A 26,352-nucleotide genomic window follows, 5' to 3' on the forward strand; every position below is an offset into this window, starting at 1 on the left:
TTTGTCATGTGCCTTCAGATATCTCGAACCTTATTCTTAATAATAGTATCATCTTTCCCACCACTGAAGTCAGGATAACTGGCCTATAATTTCCTTTCTTCTTCCTCCCATCCTTAAAGTGGAGTGACATTTGCAATTTTCCAGTACAGATAAGATAGACAAACTGGAGTGGCTGAGGGGAGATCTGATAGAGCTTTATAAAATTATGAAAAGCATAGAGTGGACAGACAGTACCTTTATCCCAGGGTTGAAATGTCTAATACTAGAGGGTATGCATTTAATGTGAGACGGGGTAAGTTCAAAAGAGATGTGAGGGGAAGGTTTTTTATACAGGGAGTGGTGGGTTCCTAGAATGCTGTGTTTGGGATGTAGAGGCAGATACATTAGAGATTTTTAAGAGCTATTTAGATAGGCACATGAATGTGAGGGAAATGGAAGGATATGGGCATTGTGTAAGCAGAAGAGATTATATTAGTTGGTCATTTGATTACTAATTTGATTAGTATAGCACAACATTGTGGGCCAAATGGCCTGTTCCTGCGCTGTACTGTTCTATATTCCATGTTACTGATGTCATCTTATCAGTTTGGTCATTAAATCTATCCATACTCCTGTGAGTGCTTGTGTTCGTTTTCACACCTAATTTCACTTTCATTATTAAAATTGCTTACTTCAGGTTCAGTTCTGATGTAAAAGGCATACTACTTTGCTAAGTACATCAAAATCTGCTTATTAGCATAAGTTAACCAACTTCCTATATTTATTCAGTATTTTATTAAATTTTCAATATTTTCAGGGGTTTTATTTCACATGGTTGTAAATTCTTTCCACCAAGTGTATATACTTTTTTTGATTGCATTGAGGGAAAGTGGTAAGCTGACCATCACATTTCAGGCAGTGCATTACATCTTTCACGTTTTACCTTTTCTAAAGTGACTTTTGCTACAGGGATGGAATTATAATTACCCAACAATGCTCTCTTATTTGCTTCCAGATACTATGGCAAGTCCAAGGACAAGGCGAGTTCTTAAAGAAGTGAGGACTCAAGATGAAAACAATGTATGTAATAAGAATATATTTCTTGATGCGTGGTTACTGCTAAATGCAGTGGAATTCACTGAAATACGAAGGTTCTGAGTTTATGGAGGCTTGGTAATAGACATATTTATATCCTTAATCTGTTTCTTCATTTATATCATCAGATAATTTTATTAAAAGGCAGTTTTGAGGCCACTTGATTTATTAAGGTGCCCTCCAACAATAATGTTGACTACCTATCTTTACTCTATCACATTTCTGTGCACAACATTTTCAGATGCATCAAGACCAAAGATTACTGAAAATGAAATTGTAAATCATATAATTTGAATAACCACAAAGGTATTACTTCTCTGGAATTTTATAATTTGGCATGTTTTGTATTGAATTAATATTTTATACAACATCGATTTAACATTTACTCAGAGGTAATCTTCAGGGTTTTGAACGATGAAGCTGGTGTCCAAATTGGTGGAGTGACGGTGAACAACTTGAGGTATGCAGATGATTCAGTGTTATTAGCTGAGACTGAGGACGAGTTACTCAGAATAGTAGATAAGATAAATGCTGAAGGAGAACGATTTGGAATGAAAATAAATGCTGCAAAGACGAAGATGATGGTAGTATCACAGAAGAAAGAAGTCCCCAAAATCAGTGTCAAAATTAATGGCACGGGCATAGAGCAAGTCAAGAAGTTTATGTATTTGGGACAGATGGTCACAGAGGATGGGAAATGTGATACAGAAATTAGACGAAGAATTGAGATTGTAAGATCAACGTTCTGGAGTCTGAGTGACGTGCTGTGTGGAAAGAGGTTGGACTTTGGGCTGCGTTGTAGAATTTGGAAATGCTACGTCTGGAGCAGTCTGTTTCATGGAGTCAAATCGTGGCCCTTGTGCAAGGAAGCGCAATGACGACTGGAAGCATTTGAAATGTGATGTTTAAGGAGAATGCAGAAAATTAGATGGGCGATGAAGGTCAGTAATATGGAAGTGTTGAAGAGAGCGAGGAGAGAAAAGGAGTTGCTGAAGAATGTGCAGAAAAGGAAGCTGGAATATGCTAGGCACTTGTTAAGAGGTGGTGGACTGCAGAAATTGTTATTGGAAGGGATGATAGAAGGAAAGAGGGAAAGAGGAAAGCAGCGAACCACTTGGTACGATAATGTGAGGCAATGGACTGGGTTGAGTTATGCTGAGGCCAGAAAAAGAGCACAAGATCGAAGAAGATAGAGGGGCATAGCTGCCAACCACGGATTCGGGATGGCACCCACTGACTGACAGACTGCAAAATTAATTCTGTTGGATAAAGTTGACTTGTTGGGTTGGAAATTTCCTTTGAATATCATTCAAATTTTTCACTTTGGGGGAGGAGGAAAGATAGAATTGACAACATGAAAGCTTTCATAAGTTACTGAAAAAGCAATCTATTCATATATTTATTGCACCTTGCCTTGGGTATCCTTTTGTAAATATCAGCAAGTTGTTTGCATTAACAGTCATAGAATCTTGTAGCATAAAATGATTCATTGAGTTAATAACATTCATGCCTACCTTATTGCCTGTCTCCACTAATTTCATTTGCTTGGATTACATTTGTATTCTTCTATGCTTCACCTATTCAAGAGTCTTTCTAAATGCTTCTTAAATGTAGTGATTGTATCTGATTCCACCACCTTGTTTAGTGTTCCACATTTTAATAAGTCAGTGGAAAAAGAACTTCTCTTCAATCCTTTTAAAATTCTTTCCTCTCATCTTAAACTTGTGCCCTCTTATTTTTGATACCCTTACAATGTGAAAAGAATACTGACTATCTGCCCCATCCATGCCTTGAACTTAATTATTTCTGCCTCAGGCAATCAACTGCTACTGGCAAGCGATAAACACTGAGGCACACAAAGAAATGCAAAGGACTAAATGATGTTAAACCTTAAAAGACCCAGATCCATTCTTATATTGTCCTAATGGCTGTATAATACAATAATGGAGTTGATGACTAATCATGAGAATGAATATCTATCAACTGGTTGCAAGCATGTTAAGACAAATCCACGAAGGTGGCAAGCTTTCAGAATCATAGAATTAAAGTAGCCCACTCCTTTTGAGCGCACACAGCCCAGAATCCTAATGATGAGTATGAAAAGAAGATGGATTGGTTGCTCTGAATTTGGAGTAGACATTGGATTCATCAGGAATTTATCTGTGCTCTATTCCATTTTGTTAACTGGAATAAAATATCCCCCAAATTTGTGATATGTAAAGCATTTCTGCATCATTCTAACTAACCTCATATCTGTCCAGTAATACAAACTGAGAATAATGTTCCAGAGCATTAGAATATACTAATTTTTTAAAAAAAACCTGGATGAGACTGAGTGCTTAGTAACTTTGAAGAAGCATCTTTTTTTTCAATAGTTTAATTTCATTTTATTTTGACACTGCTTTATATTTAGAGTTTGGATTGCCATTTGTTAACTCTCTGTATGTAGATTGAACCGTGTGTATTGCATGGCAGATAAGAGATTTATTTGATATGAAGGTAGTTATCTTAAATTATAACTGCTTCTGGTATCTGTAGGTGGAATTTTTTAATGTTACAGACCACACGTTCTCCAGCAGGCGCTGTAAAAATTCACAATGTTAGAACATGTTGAGATCATTTAGAATTTTAAATTATCAGTACAAGTATGCAGAGTTGGATTGCTTCCCACCTTTGTCTACTCTAATACAGGATGTTATGCTAATTGAATTTGGAATTACAGGGCCATCAAATAAGGCTGGTCTTTTATATACTTATTTTTAGTTCTGGTTTCTGGTGATTGTACATGTGAAATTTCTTTGTTATTATTACAGGAAATCAAATTTTTGTCCAGTTTTGTCTTAAAAACTTATAAGTAGCTTGAGTTAAAAGTATCTTAAGAAAATGGCAGTCTTTGAGGAAGAGCAGAATTATTTTTCATGTTGTCTTCATTTTCTGTTCTAGGTTTGCTTTGAATGTGGAGCTTTCAATCCACAATGGGTCAGTGTGACTTATGGGATATGGATTTGCCTTGAGTGCTCAGGAAAGCATAGAGGTCTTGGAGTCCATCTCAGGTACATTGCAACAAAATAAAAACCAACTGTAAAATAGAAATGAGAGTAAAACAAATAAGGGTAAAACAGCCAATAAAGTAAAAATGCTGGAGCATATGTAGCCTCTCTTGTCACTAAATAGAAATTAGATGTTGGCTTAAATGTGAGAAATACTGTAGATGCTGGAAATCCAGAGCAACACAGAAGTGTTGGAGTAACTCAGCAGGTCAGGTAACACAAATGTTTTTGGCTGAGGCCCTTCATCAGGACTGGAAAGGAAGTAGGGGATAAGTCAGGATGAGAAGGTGTGGGGAGAGGAAAAAGCAAAAACTGGTAGGTGATAGGTATAACCAGGTGAGAGGGAAGGTTGGAAGTGTGGGGGAGGGGTAAGTGAGAAGCTGGGAGGTGAGGGGTGGAAAAGTTTAAGGGTAGAAGAAGAGGAATCTGATAGGAGAGGAGAGTGGACCGAAGGAGAAGGGGCACTAGAGGGAGGTGATGAGCAGTTGAGAAGATAAAAGGTAAGAGGGGAGCCAGAATGTGGAATACAAAAAGAGAGAAGGGGGTCTGGGGAGAAATTATAGGCAGAGAGAGAAATCAATGTTCATGCTAACACGAGGAATTCTGCAGATGCTGAAAATTCAAGCAACACACATCAAAGTTGCTGGTGACGCAGCAGGCCAGGCAGCATCTCTAGGCAATGTTCATGCTGTCAGGTTGGACACTACCCAGATGGAATATGAAGTTTTACTCCTCCAGCTTGAGAGTGGCTTCATCATGGCCGTAGAGTGACATGTCGAAATGGGAATGGGAAATCAAATTAAAATAGGTGGTCATTGTGAAATCTCGCATGTTGTGGTGCATGGAAGTTTGTGAAATGAAGGAGATGTGGGTGAGGGCAGCAACACTGGTAGAGCAAGGGAAATTCCGTCCTTTGATGAAGGAGGACATCTCTGATATTGGCTTGAGTTGATTGTTCATTTAAGTTCCCAACCAATATTGTAGCCCTAAACCTGTTGGAAAAATGAAGCCCAGTTTTTGTACAACTGACAATCTCAGATGTTTTTCTTGACAGAGTGGTAGATATCATTTTGCGTTAATTGTCCTTTGTGAAGCTTAACATATCTGGAAAGGTTCCTGTTGGATTAAGATTCCTATATCAAAACCCACTTTGATAAGCTTCTTTAAAAATGAATGATCAGTATCTCTGTTAAGTATTTATGCATGGCATTAAAGCACCAAAACATACTGATAGTTAATACAGTATTAAGAATATGTTATTACTTATAAATATTTGGTTTAGTAAAGGTGGTTTTTCTACTTGCAGTAAACAGATTTTCCTAGCCAGTAAACCGTTGATCTACAATACAGTGAAAATTGACTATTTTCTACTATCTTGTAGCTTTGTACGGTCTGTCACAATGGATAAGTGGAAGGATTTAGAGTTGGAAAAAATGAAGGTTGGAGGTAATGCAAAATTCCGCCAATTTCTGGAATCACAAGATTATGATCCATGTTGGTCGCTACAAGAGAAATACAATAGTCGTGCTGCGGCTTTGTTCAGAGACAAGGTACCAAGGTCATTGAATTAATGTGGATTAAATGCAATTTACTTGGACCTTAATTATGAAGTGTTTTTGATCAAGTAAATTTCATTGGGTTAGCTACAACCCACAGACATTAAATGTACAACCTTAAGGAAAATGTTGACTTTATTAACATATCATCGCTTTCAAATATATAACATCCTATTGATTTCTAATTGAATCCTCATCCTCATGCTAGTTTCCATTTGTTGCAAAATACTTAATATAGGGTGTTTCTGAAGTGTTCAAGTCTGTGTGCGTGGTCTTTTTTTATGTTAAATTTTAAAATAGCTTCTTTGTTATGTTATACTGGGGAATGATTCTTTGTTATGTTAAATGCTGAGAAAGTCTCTAGCTAGACAGTTGCTTGGGTTAATACAGATAGCAGGGTGCTGTTAGCCAATGGGTGGTCATGTATCGTTTTGTTTTTGGATGATAATGCTGTATCATATGACTGGGAACGGGGTTTTTGGCGGGGAGTCGGAGGAGAGATGGGGAGGACGGCAGATGTGTGGAAAGGGTCCGGTTGATCACTTCGGGTGGTCCCGAGCCTTGAGTCGACAGGATTCAGGTGGTCGTCAGGAATCGATTGAGCTCCAACAGTTGCGCGCGAAGAACTTGGACTTTGATAAGTCTTGGCGCCTTTTTTTCATTACTTCCTTTTCTGTATCGAATTTATATCAATGTCATAGAATTAGTAATATCTATAAAATGTACTTGGTAAAACGTACTGTGTGTGCTGGCTGATGATTGATGTTTGGGATTGATTCGGGCGGCAACCGACTCCGTGGGAAGCGTTGAGGCAGGTGCTGGGTGGGATTTCCCCTAGACATATACGAGCCAATATAATTGAGTGTTACATCTGTAAAAGAGTAAGTTTGTTATTACTCTTCTCTTGAGATACATTTGATATCTCAAATTGAATGCCTAGTTGCCATACAACAAGTGATTATAATATCTTTAGTGGGTAATTATGATGTTTCTCATCCCCCTATATTTGTACTAAAATATGTTTAAAAGCATAAATTGTCCTTCATTATATTTGTTCATTGTTAATGATGATTGTCAGTAACAAATTTTTGTATATTGTTATCCATTGGTTCATTGCATAGATGCATGTGAATGAATTGTTTGCTTGCTGTGTGGTACTTTCGAAAAATTAAAACTTGTTCAGCTTAAGGTCTTTAATGTGGGCTTAGTTTAGTCTGTAAATCTGAATATTTGTCTCTAAATTCCATTCTTAGGCTCAGCAAACTCCTGTTCCTTGAATGTTGGTGATTGTTTCAGATAAATGTTCAGGTTCCCTTGACTCTGTTTGAAATCATATAATTATCATTGTTTGTCAGATATTATTTAAGGTATGTGTTTAAGTGCTGTGGAAGTACTTTTTATTCTCGGAAAGTTGCAGGATTAATCAGTCCAGAATTGTCACGAGCCATCTATTGCTCTAATTAGGACTAGTGTAACTTCTTTTCAACTAAACTAAACAAAGAAATTTTTCATTTATTTGAATTAACTTAAGTAAACAATCTTTGATATGCTCAATCAGAGAGTTTGTACATTTAAGGGTGATTAATGTTAAGCAAAAATAGGACCTTTCACTGCTGCTCTCTACAGGAGATTTGTGTTTTCGTGATTCTATATATATCTTAATGGTACATATATCTTACCGGGAAAATTCATCCTTACTATTAGCAAAAGCTTATCTATTTCAGGATGGCTCCTATAGTGAGTTTTCCTTTAGGATTCTTTAGAGGCATATTAACAGCCAAGATGTGCCATTAATATTGTGCATCTTTTATTGATGATAGTTTTAGAGTTGGAAACTAATCGACAATTTGAGCCCAGATGAGCAACCCCTAGTCTCCCCTATTAATAGTTGCCATCAAACAGTGGATCATTTGGGAATCATCATTCCAAACACTGATAATACTAATCCATCCTCAATTGATTAAATACCATAGGAAAACTGTCTGGGAGAAATTTTAAAATGCAGTTTTTCTGCATTATCTTGTATACTTTCTGATACCTCATGCAAATAGTGAAGCTTGGGGGTTCAGCATATATTTTCATCTTGTTTCTTGGCAACCATCTTAACAGAATAGTTTCTACATCATTAACAATGAACACATTCATATTAGTGTGTTTCTTTAAAAAAAATCTGAGTTTTGTTTGTTATGAAATTACAAGTTTAAATAAAATGATAAGCTGACCCATCTGGCAGTCTGACGGACAACAGAATATTCACTTATTTTTCTTGTTGATTTTCAGATTGCTGCCCTGGCTGAAGGTAGAGAATGGTCTATTGAAACATCAGAAGCTCGGAATTGGACTCCGCCACAACCAAAAGCATCTGTTTCTTCAGCACATCGGTATTTAGTCCTCACTCTTATTAATGTGTCACAGTTGTATATAATGTTTAGTAAAAACTTGATAAGATTAAACAGGCTTCAATAAAATGGTTAACCTTTGTGTTCACCAAGTTATGTACCATGAAGACAAGCTACTTACTAAGAGTGGAGATGTTTTGATGCAAAAATTTTAAAAACACATAAAAGGCAGTGCCATAGTAAAAAAAAATAATCATTTGCATGTAAAGTTCTTCAAGTACTGTCTGTGGACCTTGATCTTTGATCTTGGTTGTAGACTGAACATAAGCCAGTTCTATTGTGCAATATTTAGCTGTTGAACCCTGATAGTTCCGGATTCTTTTTGTTGTTTTTATTGGAGTCTTTAGTTTATGGGCTTAGCTCACCAGTAACCTCAAAACTATGGTCAAGTTTCTGAATTCTATCCAGTGGTCTGAAATCATTGCCCCAGGAATTCAGTTTCCACCAGTGGACCTGGAGAATTAAACAAAGGTTTCTTGAAATGGAAACTGTTCACACCCTTGAAGGCAAGCTCCAGAAGAAACCCTGTAACCTAAAGAACAGCAAAAGCAGGTCCTCCAACTTCCTGACCGCCATGACAAGTGGCAACGTGGATAGTGTTTCTGTCTTAAATCTCTAGTGACCCAGGTTTGATCCTAACCTCCAGTGCTCACTGTGTGGAATTTGCACTTTCTCCCTGTGACCATATGTGTTTTCCCCTGTGTGCTACTGTTCTCCATGTCCCAAAGTTGTGCTAGTTGGTAAGTTAACAATAACTGTAAAATTATCCCTTGTGTAGTTGGGTGGTTGGAGAATTAGGTGAAATTGATCAGTAGGTGAAAGAAGAGGCTACATAAAAGTAAGTGGCGGAATGGCTTTGCTGCTGCTCTAAGATCTGGCATAGAGGTGATAGGCTGAATGGCCTTCTATGTTGTAATGGAATTTATAATTTCCCAAGTACTGACAAAGCTGTTGATGACCTGAGTACCAAAGATTGTACCCTGCTGAGATCCGAGGGCAAAACTGTACCTTCACTGCTGTCCCAAAAATGATCTTTTTAAGAACATTGTTCGTTGGGTCATGGGCTATTTACAGCTGGCACCTCAGCACAGCAAGATTGTCTCCTTCAATCTGCCAAATGTGTGTTGAAAGATTTGTGAACCAATACCAGCATCTTTTTCTTGGCTGGCATATTTATTATCGAGTCATTAATAAGTCAGCTCCATTTCATAGGCTATGATATTTGTATGTCTTATCAGACCACCTGCACCCCCTCCCCCACAAGCAGATACACTATTACGTTAATAGCATTAAAACAATAATTCAATGATGCATTGAAAACCTCCACAGAAGATCCACAGACTTGGTAATTTCTGGCTCATGATCACTCAAATTGGAGGAGCAGCTTTTGGGGTGGCATTGGGGACCTCAAGCCCATGCACCAGAAACATTCAAATCCAGACTAAATGATGGAATGAGTGCAAACAAATCCAGAGTAAATGATGGAATGAGTGCAAATTGGCTCCCAAATTGCACATATACTCAATCAGGCACTTTCTGTAATTTTCATATTGGCTTGATCAGTTACCTACTACTCACAAAATCAGAATGGAAGAACTGCCAAATAAGAAGAATGATTTTATGATTGCATCCTTGTCACCATCTAGGAACTGAAATTACCCCCTTCTACCTCTCCATTTCTTTCTCTTCATCTTTAAAATGCTACTTGACATTCTTTATCCAATCATTTTTGTCATCTCCCTGCTATCTTGTTATGTGGATCGGTATCAAATTTTGTTTTATCATGTTCCCGTGAGGCACCTGGGACATACTGGTTTATCAGTGCTCTTTTCATTGTTAATAAGGCCCAGGCAAGCCTGGCAATAAATGGCTAAGTTGATTATGCACCATAAAATATCATCAGTTTCCATGGACTTAAGTGAATAAAGATGACAGACTGAGAACTGAATTGTTGACAGAGGCAATTGGCAGTAAAGAAGAAATCTATTTAAAAGTGTAAAACAAATGCAGAAGATTGTGCAGATATTGGAATGTTAATTGGAGATTTTATTTGGCTGTTGAGATTAGGATTTTGTTACAAACAGATAAAAGGCTAGTGCTTTGACTTCAATATGGTGGGTAATGCAAGACTGGAAATGGAGAGAGTAATTGTAAGTAATTCATCTGTTGAATGGAAGAAATGCAGCCTTTTCACTTTGTGGGAAGTTAATGAAGGAAATATGGGATGATCTTTGAACATGTGTAAAAGGTTGAATAATGAAGGAATGGGGAATTAGTGGGGGGAAACTTGCGATTCTGAACAGTAAAATTTAAAAAGATATTTCCAGATGAAGAATATATGTAAGAACAGACTAGATATTTTAATAACTGATTTTTAGCGGTATTTCTTTGTGCAGAATGATTAGCAGGTGATTTATCTGATGGGCTGGGAGAGATAGAAATTAGATTTTGTTTAGGAGGCAGTTAGACATTTTCACTGGGAATTTACAGTAATTGATTATTTTGGGATCATGAGTCTGAGTAGACTATTGACCTCTTGCCTTTACTTATCTTTATGATATGAAGGTGAAACAGCTCAAGGTTATTGGATATATTTTAGGACTGATAAGTTGGATGTTTTTCAGCACAGAATAATGTGATCTTTCTCACGAGGAAAATAAAGTTTGTAATTTATTACTATTAGTGCAATAGTCTATCAAACATTAATATGAAAAGGAAATATTTGGAGTCATAAAAAAAACAATAGGACATTGTAGCATAACCAGAATGAACATGAAAGGAAAAAATATCTACGGATACTAAAGATATCTCCATTTACCTCTACAACTCAGTAGTTAATTATTGTGGTTTAAGAGAGCTGAACTTGAAGATCTTGTGAGACTTTTAATATAGCGTTGGACTTTCAGGATGAGAGTGGTATTAATTACCTTTGTCAAAAGGTTGCAGCTGCAAATTTCACCTCTAGAGAACTTGTGTTTCTGTAATGTAATCAAAAAAGTTGAGAATAATTATGAATATTAGATTCGGTGAATGCTAATTGCAAACTGTGGTCTAAATTTGGGTTGAAGATTCTGTTTATTTTAGCAAGCATTCAGTTTTCTGGAAGTTGTATGTAATAGTTGATTGTTGTTCTGTCTCTTAATTGAATCTGATCAGGTGTTCTCTTGAAGATAAACTCTGAGCTTCCCAGCTCAGATAAGGCTGATCCGATGAGATTATTGGAAGCTATATTTCCAGTGATAGGCTCCTTAGGGCCTCTCTAGTTCAGTAGTAAAAGGGAGAGTGAATAGCTTTTTTTTTAGAAGAAGCAGTGTTTTTATTGCTCAGATTTGATGTATTGGTATTTTATGTTAATTGTACACATGCATGTGTCACTGGGTGCCACAGTAGAATAGCAGTTAGTGCAATGCTATTACAGGTCAGGGCATTCCCAAGTTTAGAGTTAATTTGTCTTTATTTTGTACTTTGACTGGATGTCTTCCCTGTAGGATGCATCTGTTTTCCCTGGTTGCATTGGTTATCTCCCTCAGTCCAAAGACATACTGGAGAGATTAATTGACCATTGGTAATTTTCCAGTGATTAGGTTAGCGTTAATAGGTTTTGTCAAGAGTTGCTGAGGTGGTGTGGCTTGAAGGGCTGGAAGGTCTATTCCGCATTATATTGCTTAATAAATAAAATCTCAGAATAGGTGACATAGGATTGGAAGATGTAGAATCCTTGTGGGTAGTGCTAAAGTGCGTCGCCTCTGATCTGGGCCGACATTTACGCGCCAGGCAGCACCTAATTAATTAGCTTGTTTATTTTGGCTTTTTTCTTAAGGATGTGCTGGGTGCGTTCCGGCTACTGCTGCACCGCTGCATTCTTCGCGGCAATGTATCGGTCCACAGCCCGGAGGTTGGGGACCACTGGTGTAATGAACCAGATTTGATTACGGAGCTTAAGGTAAAAGAACCCTTGGGAGGCAGTGATCATAACATAACAGAATTCATCCTGTTGTTTGAGAGGGAGATGATTAAAATCAGATGTATAAGTATTACAGTGCAGTAAAGGGAATTAAAGGCATGAGAAAGCTGGCCGAAGTTGATTGGAAGGGGACATTAGAAGGGATGTCGGCAAGGCAGCAATGGCTGGAGTTTCTGAGGAAAATTCAGAAGGCCCAGGATAGATACATCCCAAAGATGACGTATTCTAAGGGGAGGATGAGGCAACTATGGCTGACAAAGTCAAAGACAGCATAAAAGCAGAAGAGAGTTCATAAATTACATCAAAAATTAGTGGGAAGTTAGAGGATTGGGAATCTTTTAAGAGCTAATAGAAGGCAACTAAAAAAACAATAAGAGAAGAGATGAATTATGAGGTCAGCTAGCCAATAGTATAAAAGAGGATAACAAAAATTGATTTTTTTTAGATAAAAAAAAAGAGAAAAAGTGAAGCAAGAGCAGATATCTTGTCCACTGATAAATGATGCTGGACAGCCAGTAATGGGGTCAAAGAAATGGCGGACTAATTTAATACACATTTTGCAAAGGTCTGAAGGTAGATAAGTCACCTCGACCAGATGGACTATACCCCAGGGTTCTGAATGCGGTAGCTAAAAGAAATTGCAGAGATATTAGTAGTGATCTTTCAAGAATCACTAGATTCTGATATGGTTCCAGAGAATTGGAAAATTGCAAATCTCATTCCACTCTTTAAGAAAGGAAAGAGGCAGAAGAAAGGAAATTTATAGGCCAGTTAGCCTGACTTCAGTGGTTGGAAGATGTTGGAGTTCATTATTAAGGATGAGGTTTTGGAGTACTTGAAGGCACATGATAAAATAGACCAAAGTCAGCATGGTTTTCTTGAGGGAAAACATTGCCGGAAAGTATTTTGGGATTCTTAAGGAAATAACAGGCAGGGCAGACAATCAATGGATGTTGTGAATCTGGATTTTCAGAAAGCCTTTGACAAGGTGCTGCACATGAGGCTGCTAAACATGGATAGAAGATTGACTGACTGGCAGGAGGCCACGAATGGGAATAAAGGTGGCCTATTCTGGCTGGCTCTTGGTAACTAGTGGTCTTCTGCAGGGGTCGATATTGGGACTGCTTCTTTTCATTGTAAATGTCAATGATTTAGATTACAGAATTGATTTCTTTGCGGCAAAGTTTGCAAATGATACAAAGGTGGGTGGAGGAAGGGAGTCTGCAGAAGGACGTACAAATTGGGAGAATATGCAAAGAAGTGACAGATGGAATATAGTGTAGGGAAGTGTATGATCATGCACTTTGGAAGGCTTAAAGGTGTGAACTATTATGGAAGTGGGAAGAAAATTAAAAAATCAGAGGGGTAAGAGGACTTGGGAGTCCTTGTGCACGATTCCTTGAAGGTTAACTTGCAGGTTGAGTCGGTGGTAAGGAAAGCAAATTGAATATTAGCATTCATTTCAAGAGGACTAGAATATAAGAATGTGTAAGTAATGCTGAGACTTTATAAGGCTTTGGTCAGATCCATTGGAGTAATATGATCAGTTTTGGGATGCACTTCTAAGAAAAGATATGCTGGCATTGGAGAGGGTCCAGAGGAGGTTCACGAGAATGATTACAGAAAAGAAAATGTTAAGGTATGTGGAGCATTTGATGGCTCTGGGTGTGCAAGTGCTGGAGTTCAGAAGAATGAGGGGAGATTTCATTGAAACCTATCAAATATTGAAAGGACTGGATAGAATGGATGTGGAGAGGATATTTCCTATAGTGGGTGAGTCTGGGACCAGAGGGCACAGTCCCAGAATACAAGGACATCCATTTAGAACAGAGATGAGGAGGATTTTCTTTAGCCAGATGATAGTGAATCTGTGGAATTCGTTGCCACGGATGGCTGTGGAGCCCAAGTTGTTGTGTATATTTAAAGTGGAGGTTGATAGTTTCTTGATTAGTGAGGGAATCAAAGGTTACAGGTTGAGAGGGATAATAAATCAACCATGATGGAATGGCAAAGCAGACTCGATTGGCTTAATTCCACTCCTATGTCTGATGATTTTATAAGAAATAGGCAGTTAAATTATGACCATTATGAAGTATTATAATTTAAGTATCTTTGATACTTACACACACACACACACACACACACACACACACACACACACACATCAAATGAAGAAGTTCTCAGAAGAGCCCAAGCAGTTCGATCACTCATACCAACAATAAGAGAAAGACAACTCAGATTCCAAGGACACATCATGCAGAAAGATGAACTAGAAAAACTGATACTCTCTGGAAAGATTGAGGGGAGTAAACCTAGAGGAAGATCTCGGCTTATGTACATCAAAAGCATAGCCAGGTGGCTACACATCGAGGAAATGGAAGTCATCCAAAAATCGAAGGATAAATCTATATGAAAAGCTATGGTCACCAAAGTCCGCATCGGATATGGTACCTAGACAGACGGACATCTTTGATGATGTAACTTAAGGAAGCCATCCTCAACTGAAAGAATAATCTGAGAAATCTTTACTGCAGGCATAGATTTTTATCTCTGCTATTACTAAAAGTACATATGAATATTTCTATTTTTTTGTTTTTAACTATAGTTTTGGAGCTAAGCAAACCTCTACATTATCATCTGATAAAATGTTTGAGGAATGGCTGAATGATGATAATTCTTACCAAAGGTAAAATGATGCACCTTACTTGTATCACAAAATACAGTATATTTGCTTTTGCTCTTGTTTTCAATTAAGAATTTGTGGCTAATTTTCTTTTATTATTTAAAGTGGTGCAGGATATGGTAGTCAGGATAATCGCTATGTTGGATTTGGAAACACTGTACCCCCTTCGAAAAAGGAAGATGATTTCCTCAACAATGCCATGACTTCTCTTTATTCGGTATGAAATATTATTTGTTCCAGTTATAACTTCTGATAAACAGTAGAAGGTTTGTGGGCTGCTAGTTAATATTAATTTAAATTGTACATCAGCACTCAGTGAAACGGTTGCCTCTAGATTTTATCTTCAAGTCGATAAAGATTTTAAATTAACCTATCTAATCTAAATTATGTACTCATAACGTAGATGAGTTAAGTATGTTTGTTGAAGAAAATTAATCTTTTATTGGTTTTAACAATTTGTCTTTAGATTAGAGATTTTTATGCTAGAAATTGATTTTGAGGATGTGTTGCAATTTTGTTTTTACCAAAACAGAATGTGAAAATATTACATTGGGAGTGTTTAATGCTCAAAGATTTCATGTTTTTTTTTATGAAACTACCTTTCAGAAATTGTCAACAACACTAGTAATTTTATTATATAGTAGCTTGAAAAAGTATTTGGCCTCCACAACTACTTTCACATTTTATTACTCATTTTCAAAGTTTAAAATATATTGAAGTAGGGGTTTTTGAGCTAAACTACAAAACATTGTGCGTAATGTCAAATCAAAAGAAAAATTCCAGAACCCATCAACAATTGACTAAAAATTAAAACCCAAAACTGTGGGGTTGAATATCCACCCCCTTTGTAATTACTGCACTAATTTTCTTAAGTGCAGTATACTGTTACCTTACCAACTCGCCCAATTTGTTGATGCAGAAAATTGGAGGATCATCTGTTTTCAATGAATACATAAGAATAAATACCTCCTCTCTCTGTAAGGTCAAACAGTATGGTAGATTTTTAACAGACCTAACCCAAAATGTAGAGAAATAAAACGCATTCAAGACAAATCAGGGTAATGATAAGAGAGAAACACAATCTGGGAATGGGTACAAGTTCATCTCAAAAGCCATGAACATACCTCAGAGCTTCGTGCAGTCCATTGTGAAAAGACCATAACTACACTGCCTAGGCATGGCTGCCCCTCTGAACTTAGTCACAGGAGAAGAATGGCACTTGTAGGAGAGGCTACTACGATGCCAACAGTCACTCTGAGTGAGCTGCAGAAGTCAGTGGTTGCAACTGGAGATGAAGTTCATGGCTCCACAACCTCTAAAGACTTGCACATAAGGAGTACTTATGGAAGAGTGGCAAGGGAGAACCACTGGCTTAAAAAAAAAGCATATCTTTGCCCAGAAGACTTTGCAAAGTGTCAATAGGAAGATGCTGTAAAGATGTGGAAGAAAGTCTTGTGGTTGGATGAGACAAAGTGGAGCTTTTTATCTTGAACACTAAGCAGTACCTGTAACACAGTACTAGGTTTGTGCATCAGGCAGGGAACACAGTTGGTATTGTAAAGTATGGTGGAGATTGCATCATGTTATGGGGATCCATTTCAGCAGCAGGGACTGGAAATCTGGTCAGGATTGATGGGAAGGTGAATGCTGCTAAATACAGAGATCCTGGACAAAAACCTGTTAGCCTCTGCCAGAAAGCTTAAACTTGGGAGGAAATTCATCTTTCAGCAGGACAATGACCCAAAGCACACTGTAGAGCAGCCATCGAGTGACTTCAGATACAGAAAATTGATGTCCTTCAGTGACCCAGTCAGAGTCCTGACCTTATCCCAATCGAACATCTCTGGATTGCTGACCACTGCTGCTCCCCAATTAACCTGGCACAGCTGAACTCTTTTGCAAAGGGGAATGGGCAAATCTTGTTCCATCATGTCGTGCAAGGGTAGCAAAGATTTATCCAAAAGGACTTCTGGCTGTAATAGTTGTGAGAGGTGGTTCAATTAAGTACTGAACAAAAGGGAATGAATACTTCTGAACTGCTGACATTTCAGTTTTTGCATTTTTAGTTTTTCATGCTTTCCAATTTTCCTTGGTTTTTTGGAGGGCTCTGTTGTAGAAAAAAGGAGCATATAATACTTTTACAAGGCACTGCATATTAGTTTTAGGAATTGGAGTCAGGTGTTCCAGTCAATGAGATGAGATTGGAGGTGTGGGTTGTAGAGGTGCCCTGCCCTAGAAAAATGACACACAAGGTTAGATTATTGACAGAGCCTGCTCTTAAGAAAAATCTGTTTATGTGCATCATGCCTCGATCAAAATGACTTTCAGAAAACCTTAGAAGAAGAATTGTAGAGATGCATGAAGTAGAAAAGGCTACAAAAGCATTTCTAAAGACCTGAGTGTTCATCATTCCACAGTAGGAGAAATTGTCTGCAAATGGAGGAAACTCAGTACTGTTGCTATTCTCCCTAGGAGTGGGCATCCCGCAAAAATTACACCAAGAGCACAATGTGCAATGCTGAAGGAGGTGAAAAAGAACCCAAGGGTAACAGCAAAAACCTTGCAGAAATCTCTAGAATTTGAAGTCTCTGTTCATATGTCCACTAAGAAAAACACTGAACAAAAAAGGTATTCGTGGAAGGACACCAGGGAGGAAACCGCTGCTCTCCAAAAAAAAAACATTGCTGCACATCTCAAGTTTGCTTAAAAAAAACCTGGATTTTCTACAATGTTTTTGGGACAATGTTCTGTGGACAGATGAGACAACAATTGAACTTTTTGGCAGAAATGCACATTGCTATGTTTGGAGGCAAAAGGGCACTGCACACCAACACCAAAACCTCATCCCAACTGTGAAGCATGGTGGAATTAGATTCAGGATTTGGGGCTGCTTTGCTGGCACAGGGTCTGGACAACTTGCAATCGTTGAGGGAACAATAAATTCAAAATTGTAGCAAGTTATTTTACAGGAGAATGTCAGGGTAGCAGTCCATCACTGAAGCTTAATAGAAGTTGGATAACGCAACAAGACAATGATCCGAAACGCAAGAGTAAATCAACAACAGAATGGTTTAAAAAGAAGAAAATTTATATTTTGGAATAGCCACGTCAAAAACCTGACCTTAATCCTATAAAAATGTTATGGAAGGACCTGAAGTAAGCAGTTCATGCAAGGAAGCCTACCAACATCCCAGAGTTGAAGCAGTTTTGTAAGGGGAAATGGCCTAAAATTCCTCCAAGCTGATGTGCAGGACTAATCAACAGTTACCGGAAACATTTGGCTGAGTTATTGCTATACAAGGGAGTCTCACCAGTTACTGAAAGCAAAGGTTCACATACTTTTTCCAACAAATGCATGTAATATTGCAACACACATCAAAGTTGCTGGTGAACGCAGCAGGCCAGGCAGCATCTATAGGAAGAGGCGCAGTTGATGTTTCAGGCCGAGACCCTTCGTCAGGACGAAGGGTCTCGGCCTGAAACGTCGACTGCGCCTCTTCCTATAGATGCTGCCTGGCCTGCTGCGTTCACCAGCAACTTTGATGTGTGTTGCTTGAATTTCCAGCATCTGCAGAATTCCTGTTGTTTGCATGTAATATTGGATCATTTTCTCAATAAGTCTATGATAAATATAATGTTTTTTGTGTTATTTATTTAATTGGGTTTCCTACCTAGTTTGAGGGTTTGCGTGAAGATCTGTTCACATTTTAGGTCATATTTATGCAGAAATAGAGAAAATTCTACAGTGTTCACAAACTTTCTAGCACCACTGTAGTTGCAATCACTACATTTTTTCAGCCTAAGATGACTTTATGATATCCTTGTAAGATATAATTTTTAGTACTAAGTGTCATGGGGAAAATAGAAAGAGCTTACAATTGTTTCGTCACTTTCATTTTCTAATATTTAAAAATGCATTAATAGCAATAACTTTCTTGAATCAGATTTTTCAGCAAACACAGCAGCCGATTTATGTTATAGAAGCGAGAAGGTGAAAGATGGTCATTTTTTTTAAGAGGTATTCAGCAACGAACGTTGGGAAACTACCTCAACTATTTTTGTAAGTACCATCCTCTCAAGTTAGAAGATGGGCTTCAAGTCTGTGTTTAATCCAAAAGATAGCATCACTTCCACTAAGCTTTTGTGTGAATTTGAATTTTGATTCTCTAGTCTTGGAAGCAGGGTTAAAGTGCAACCATTCTTTTGGTGAATGCACTCCCCCTGAGTTAAAACTGAGGTTAGGAGATAAGTGCAATATGAGGAAGGATCCCAAAATAATGTTTAGGTTGCTTCTTATAAACTTCAGTTTTTAAATCTTCTTTTGCCCACCCTTTTGTTTTGATACATATATATCAAATACATGTATCTAAATACTAATACTAACTCCAAATACTAACTTTAATGTCTAATTGCATGTGTAAATGTATATAATATTTTGACCTCCATTGGGGTTTGAGTGGTCATATCATCTTTACATTGTCCATCTGAGTAAAGAAAACCCCATCTTCTAGTTACAGACATTACTTTAAAAAAAAATTGAATTTTAGTTTAAATTAAAAAGTGGCGGCATGGCCGTGTAGTGGGGCAGTATGTTGGCGTAGTGATTGGAGCAGTGCTTTATAGCACCCAGTTGTACGGCTGGGGTTCAATTGCTGCCACTGTCTGTGATGAGTTTTTACGTTCTTCCTCCTACCATGTGTGTTTCCACTGGGTGTTCCAGTTTTCTCATGATTTCCAAAGGTGTACGGTTAAGATTGGAGTAGTGGGCATGCTACGTTGATGCTGGTAGCATGGTGACACTTGCAGATTGCCCAGCACAATCCTTGCCGTTTTGATTTGGTGCAAATGATGTATTTCACTGTATGTTTTGATGTATAACATGTGACAAAGCTAATCTTTGTTTGGAGCCTAAGGGAACAGGGAAAATTATTATTATCATGGAACACAGGCTTTGATAATTTCTGAAACATAAGTCATTATTGTTCACTGATTTGCAGGGTTGGAGCAGTTTCACTGTTGGGGCCACCAAGTTTGCATCTGCAGCAAAAGAAGGAGTAAGTAGTTCTTGATTTAATCCGATTTTTTTTTCTAATACACAGAAATAGGCTTCCAAATGAATAAGTGCAAAGGAGCGGTATTTTTATTTGTAAACATACAAATTCGCAAAATTAGTTAATTTATTTTACAAATTCACAAAATTAGCTAATTTATTTGGTCTTCTGAAGATGCTTAAAGTATCTAGTTTAAAAATTCATAGAGGTGTATTGTGGCAGGCAAACATCTAAAAAACATAAATAATTATTCTACTCAAGTAAGTAGCTTCCCATCGCTACTTTCCCTATTGTGACATGTTTGCTTTCTTTTAAATAAAGCTAATGCTGAAGCAAAAATAAATTAGAGGAATTAGAATGAAAGTATGTTGATGAAAGTAATCCATTTTATCTTTTTTAAACAGGCAGTAAAACTTGGAAATCAGGCATCACAAAAGGTACCATTCTTTTATTCCATAACTATTTTGTATACTATGTTGGGTATTGCTTGGTGTAACTGAGATGACTTAACATTCTATGGGTAATAAATTTGATTTTGCCTCAACTTGAACAGCATTTAAAATTTAATTCAGGTAAAGGCATTGAATGTATTTGGAGTGTGGTGAGGGAGAAAAAATTTTGAACATAACTGTGCTGTCCAATTGTTGATGGTTTAAATCTTAAAATACATTTGCTATTGATAATCTCTTAATGGAAGCTGGGATAAAAATAGTGAATTTCTAAAAGGTACTTGTTCTGTCCTTATTGCTTTCTTGCTGGATAAAGGTCTGGGGTTACAAGCAGCAACCAGAGCCGGTAAACTTCCTACATTCTGTGTATCTTAAGCTTTAGCAGTAATCGTAAGCCACGTGCCTTCAATATTTCCTCTTACATTGGTCAACTTCACTTGATATTCCAACAGTCATTTTCCAGGAACTTAATTTAATCCAATTGTCAGTCTGTGCAATTAGTACATATTTCTTGTATAATCAGGTTAAAACTTTGTATTATAGTAGATAAGTGGTTCACCTGCTTTGAGATCTACTGAGTTTAAGATGTTTGGAACTGGTACTGCCAGTGTAATGATGTCTGATCTGATTCATCACTTCTCTCTGTTTCTTTTCTCAATTTCAGTTTTATTTTTAGTCCAGTTCATGTTAAAGCTGTTAGAAATATTGTAACAATGTTAGACTAATCTCAAAACATGTTTTATTTTTCTTTACACTTGGTGACCTGAAGACTGAATGACACTTGGGTAGAATTTTGGTTATTAGTTCTGTTAACTAACTATATCTTGTGTCAGTGTAGACACTGGACCTTAAGTGGACTGCTTAACATTTGAAATTGATTTGAACTTGCCAGTCATCAGATATTTTTTCATAATAGCCATATATCCAACTGCATCTGGTTAACAAGCTTATTGAGATTTTAATTTTGCTTAGTTCTGTATAAAATTAAACACAATAGTTATATAACAAAATACAGTATATTAGCTCTATACCAACACAGAAAACCTTCCCTGTTTTTATGGAAGAATGTTCCTAGCTTTATTACAGTTTTAGATAGAAAGCTTCAAAGGTCATGGTGCTTAAGTAATTGCAAAAGTTAATGGCTTACAAATGTGATTACATACTCATACAGAAATTCTTTACAATGGTGGAAGTTTAGCAAACTAGTCAATAATTTTTGTTAAATGAGTTTGGAGATTATCCAGTAAATTTTATGCCAATGACTAGGGGTAAAATTCAACTTGAGATTAAAAAAACAATGAGACCATCTCATTGTAACTTCTGACCACTTTTGTTTAGTTTGTACAAAATATGACTGATACATTATCATTTTTGTTAGTGAGATTGAACTCGTCTCTCTAACCTGCCCCCTCTATATTTAAGAATTAATATATGGAAAAAATAAAGCTTCAAAAGTTAATTGGAGAAAAAAAATGGCATGAACTTCCAAGCTCTATTTGAACTGTTGTAATGCAACTTTGACCATTTATTGAAAGGTGTTTTAGAACACCTTTCTCAATTTGGTGGGGGGGGGAGGGATGGCTGTTTTTGCTGGCTGTCAGTATATACCATGTGCAAAGCTCATCCTTCTTGCATTGAGTCAAGGTCAGAGTGCAGCAGGATAGATGCCTGGCCAAAGTCTTTCATGCATGTCAAGAGCCTGCTGCATTGGATTTGTATTTATGTGCTGTCTGCATGTAATATAAAATGTGGTAGTAATTCATGCTGAAACTGAGGCAATTATATTCTTGAACTATTTGCTTCCTGCTGTTGTACGTATATCTTTGAGAGATTTTTGAATACTGATGAATTCTTTTCTTTTAAATAGGCAGCAGAGCTAGGTCAGACAGTTAATGAGAATGTGATCAAACCTGCTCAGGAGAAGGTAATATGATACCCCTTAAGGAGAGTAAACTGTTGATCTAGCCACAATTTATTTGGAAAGTTGTCTGAAATTCTGATTTAAGCACATTTTGATACTATTTTCCAAATCCTTATGCATGCTGATGTATCATATACAAAGAATAATCTATTAGACCAGTTATTTTTGTGGGCAATCTGTTGACATTCACCATTAGTTATGTCACATGCACAATTCATCTGAAATGATTTCTATACTAACTTGCTTGAAGTGCATGCTAATACCTTGCAGCGCAAGATAGCTGGGACGTGAGCAAATGGGCTTACCGTTAATTATTTCTCAAACGTATGTGATTTAGCAGTTATCACTATTAAGAGCTCTGAAGCAGTTCATAACACATCTTAAATGTACCATTAAGAAGTAATAGGAATGATACACAGTCAGTCATTGATCCTGTGTCTCATCCAATCCTTGGATAAAAGAATATCCACAGACTGATAGGGTTAAGAGTTGCAAAGACTTGGAATGCTTGAGTTTATTTTTAAAAATAAACAGCCCAGTCTTATATGGCTATCCACTTGTCATAGACTTCTGCAGCTGGTAGAATCAGTTTTAATTTGGTTTTCATAATTTTTATTAAGTGAGATTGAAATTCATTTCTCTAAGCTCTTTAGATAGAGCATCTTTCTTGATCTCTCATCCACCCAGGGACCAATCTGATAAGTCATTCCACTGCCTCTAGGGCATATACTTCCTGTACCTAATAAAGTGGCCAGTGAGTACGTTGGTGGTCTCATGCTGCTGTAGCCCACCCACTTCAAGGTTCAATGTGTTGTGCATTCAGAGACACTCTTCTGCTGTTAGAACACATGGCTATTTGAGTTACTGTCACCTTCTTGTCAACTTGAACCAGTAGGGCCATTTTCCTCTGACCTCTCTCATTAACAAAGTGTTTTTGCCCACAGACCTGCCTCTCACTGATGTTTTTTTTTTGTTTCTTGCACTATTCTCTGTAAACTCCAGAGACTGTTGTACGTGAAAATCCCAGGAGAATAGCAGTTTGTGAGGTACTCAAGTTACCCTGTCAGGCACCCAAAACCATTACATCGTCAATGTCCCATAGATCACATTTCTTCCCCATTCTGCTATTTGGTCTGAGCAGCAACTGAATCTCTTGACCATGTCTGTGTGCTTTTATGCATTGAGTTGCTGCTACATGATTGGCTAATTAGATATGGTCACTGAGAGTGTTTTCTTTGAGTCTGGCGGGCAGAGTTGCTTTCTGTTCACTGATGTGTTCCCACTGTTGAACTGCAGTGACGTGCTTCCTGTTGTAATCTAACCTTCTTGTTATAAAGCACAATATATCCTTAATCTTCCTAATTATTTGATCTTCTTGGAAGTTAACAGACTGCATTTTATGGATAAGTACACTTTAATCAAGCGAATGCTGGACTATTTCTCCAGCAATGGAAAAGACACTAGAAGCAGCTGAATTATGGTCCTACAGGAGAATGTTAAAAATATCATGGACTAACACACATCAAATGAAGAAGTTCTCAGAAGAGCCCAAGCAGTTCGATCACTCATACCAACAATAAGAAAAAGACAACTCATTCCTAGGACACATCATGTGGAAAGATGAACTAAAAAAACTCATACTCTCTGGAAAGATTGAAGGGAGTAAACCTAGAGGAAGACCTCGGCTTATGTACATCAAAAGCATAGCCAGGTGGCTACACATCGAGGAAATGGAAGTCATCCGAAAAACGAAGGGTAGATCTACATGGAAAATCACGGTCACCAAAGTCCGCATCGGATATGATACCTAGACAGACAGATAGATACTTTAATCCTGCTATAAACCAGTAATAATTATACTTCTTTTTTTGAAAGCAAGGTGAATATTCCCAGATTTTTTTCTCTCTTTTCCTACCTGCATAATCAGTTTATATCCATTTGTAAGCTTCTTGTGTTATTCTCTGATTTGCTTTCTCAACAGGCATTGATATGGCAGCAAGCATGGAGAGACAACATTGGCTTTTGAGTGATCATACTGGGCCTTGATGCATCCCAGTAATGATGGCCAACTTGAAATTAAACCATTCATTTATTGTAACCCACAATACGTCTTGGGTGTATTGGATATATTTTCTGTTTCATTAAGTCTGATTTTTATCTAATCATGATTTTACAAAATCAAGTCTTTAATAGATTCTTGAGTATATTCTTACATTCTTGCACCCCCCCAAATTGAATAATATGTTTCCCTAACCACTTTAAAACGCAAAAACAATAATTCATAATGATTTTTTGAAGAATAAATATTAACCAGGATGCCAGAAAGGCAACTGAGATATTGTTCATATAGCAGAAACAGGGCCTCTATCTAAAGCTGACACATGGCATTGCTAGACTATTTTAGGTCTACATTAAAGCTTCATATTTGTGGTAGGAAAAGTTCAAAGTAAACTATTATTGAAGTACATATATGTCACCTTTAACAACCCTGAGATTCATTTTAGGAACATGAATATGCAGAGAATACCCAGCAAGCTCAGATTTAGCCAACTTCTGAATGCACTGAGGGAATCATAGATCAGCACACCACAGTGCATGGCAATGAATTTCTTAAGTCCAAAGTAGAAGGGGGTGAAGTTAATATTTCTCACCCCCTCAGTTGTTCGTCATGCCCAGTGCAGTGTGTGACATGCTAGGGGATAGAGCGCATTAATTGTTTCCTATCAATGGACAGGTGCAATTTAGAATTTCAGAACAATGGCAGTTTAAATTCTGTCGGTTGCTGATTTGACTTCATTTGGTGTCTTAAACAATTGTTTGGCATTCCCTGCACAATATAAAACCATGCCTTATGGCACTAATTTAACTTTTTACAGGGTAAGGACTGAAATGTCTTTCCCAAAAACTGTTTTTATCTTAAGATTTCTCTTTCATTCTGTCTGCTTGCAAAAGGGCTATTATCATATTTGGCTTAGAGAGATGATAAATACAGCTGTGTACAGGTTCATAAGTAACTGAAAGCAAATTTTTTATACAGGTGAAAGAAGGAAAATTTTTAGATGATGTTTCCATTGGCATGTCACAGATTGCTAATAAGGTATGAAGAAAGTTGTAAGTGGGCATGAATCAAAGCCAGCTTTTCATATTTTGTGCACCTGCTGCTAGAAACTCAGTATTGAATATACATTATGCATTTTTTTGGATATGGTTGAATGTCTCAACAGTATTCAGCTAATGTGGGAAATGGCTAAGTTCAAAAATACTATTGGTTGCAGTTGATTGTTACAGTTTACATAACATTCATCTTGGGTGCACAGTTGCCAAATGTGAAGTCTGGCTTCTGACAACAGACTGTTTCAGTTTGGTGCTAATGTTTCCTTTCCCTTTTTTTGCTATCATTGATAATTGCTGTGGTATGATTGCTGTGGTAAGTGCCTCCATTGAATATTGTCAATTAAAATTAAACAATTCCTTTTGTTTGCCACTTTTCTCGTAATTAAAGATTCTTTTATTATTTGTGATTTTACCAATAATAAATTATAATTACCAATTTTCAGCCTTCTAATTTTTACTTCCTTATTTGTATTGGACCCCTGCTCTGGTAACTTGGAGTACAAATATGAAGTATTTGTTAATTTCTGTCTTTTCCTTTTCCTTTTCCTTTCTTTGACAATCTTAATATAAGAAATACTGGTTAGAATAGCTTCATAGTCTTTCCCAGCTGATGATTTAGAGAAGCGGTTGCCATGTTTAGAATGCACAGGATGAAGGCTAAGCATGATTTATTATGAAGTATATTTGTTAATGTTGCTGACATTATTTTCTTAGCATAATTCATAATAAGCTAGACATTAATATTGTGTATTTGTACATAATGTTGAATTTATTCTATTGTGAAGTGTTTATTCATCCTTTCAATACTCATAGGTACAGGGAGTGAGCATGAAAGGATGGCAAGATGTCAGTTCTTACTTTAACAACAAAGAATCTGTTTCACAAAGGTAATGCATAAAAATCCCCGAATTTCACAGTACACAGTGTTTTAATGTGACATGTAGGATTAAGCATTTTAATTAAAAATGCCATCTTAGTGTGCATTTATAGTGTGACTGTGAAGTATAGATTACTATTTTTACTGCTTTTCATCTTTCAATTGGCTGATGCATTACTGCTCATTTATCAAATAGTTTGATATGTTTATATTA

At 37.1% G+C, this 26,352-nt stretch overlaps 1 protein-coding gene across 6 annotated transcripts in view; it reads left to right on the forward strand.

Moving 5' to 3' along the window:
• Window positions 1–26,352, forward strand: part of arfgap1 (ADP-ribosylation factor GTPase activating protein 1) — a 51,169-nt gene that overhangs the window by 20,394 nt on the left and 4,423 nt on the right. The window contains exons 2-13 of one of the 6 annotated variants that reach the window (XM_063041378.1): window positions 995–1,059; window positions 4,018–4,127; window positions 5,506–5,674; window positions 7,961–8,061; window positions 14,649–14,729; window positions 14,832–14,943; window positions 19,724–19,780; window positions 20,182–20,214; window positions 20,543–20,572; window positions 22,094–22,150; window positions 25,185–25,244; window positions 26,075–26,148. In XM_063041378.1, the coding sequence (XP_062897448.1) occupies window positions 1,000–1,059; window positions 4,018–4,127; window positions 5,506–5,674; window positions 7,961–8,061; window positions 14,649–14,729; window positions 14,832–14,943; window positions 19,724–19,780; window positions 20,182–20,214; window positions 20,543–20,572; window positions 22,094–22,150; window positions 25,185–25,244; window positions 26,075–26,148 (944 nt within the window). In that variant the 5' untranslated portion in view covers window positions 995–999. The remainder of the gene's footprint in view (window positions 1–994; window positions 1,060–4,017; window positions 4,128–5,505; window positions 5,675–7,960; window positions 8,062–14,648; window positions 14,730–14,831; window positions 14,944–19,723; window positions 19,781–20,181; window positions 20,215–20,542; window positions 20,573–22,093; window positions 22,151–25,184; window positions 25,245–26,074; window positions 26,149–26,352) is intronic. The other 5 variants (XM_063041380.1, XM_063041381.1, XM_063041379.1 and 2 more) reach the window with 5 other exon arrangements.

Source organism: Mobula hypostoma, chromosome 2 (assembly GCF_963921235.1).
Source record: "Mobula hypostoma chromosome 2, sMobHyp1.1, whole genome shotgun sequence".
Lineage (NCBI taxonomy): Eukaryota > Metazoa > Chordata > Chondrichthyes > Myliobatiformes > Myliobatidae > Mobula > Mobula hypostoma.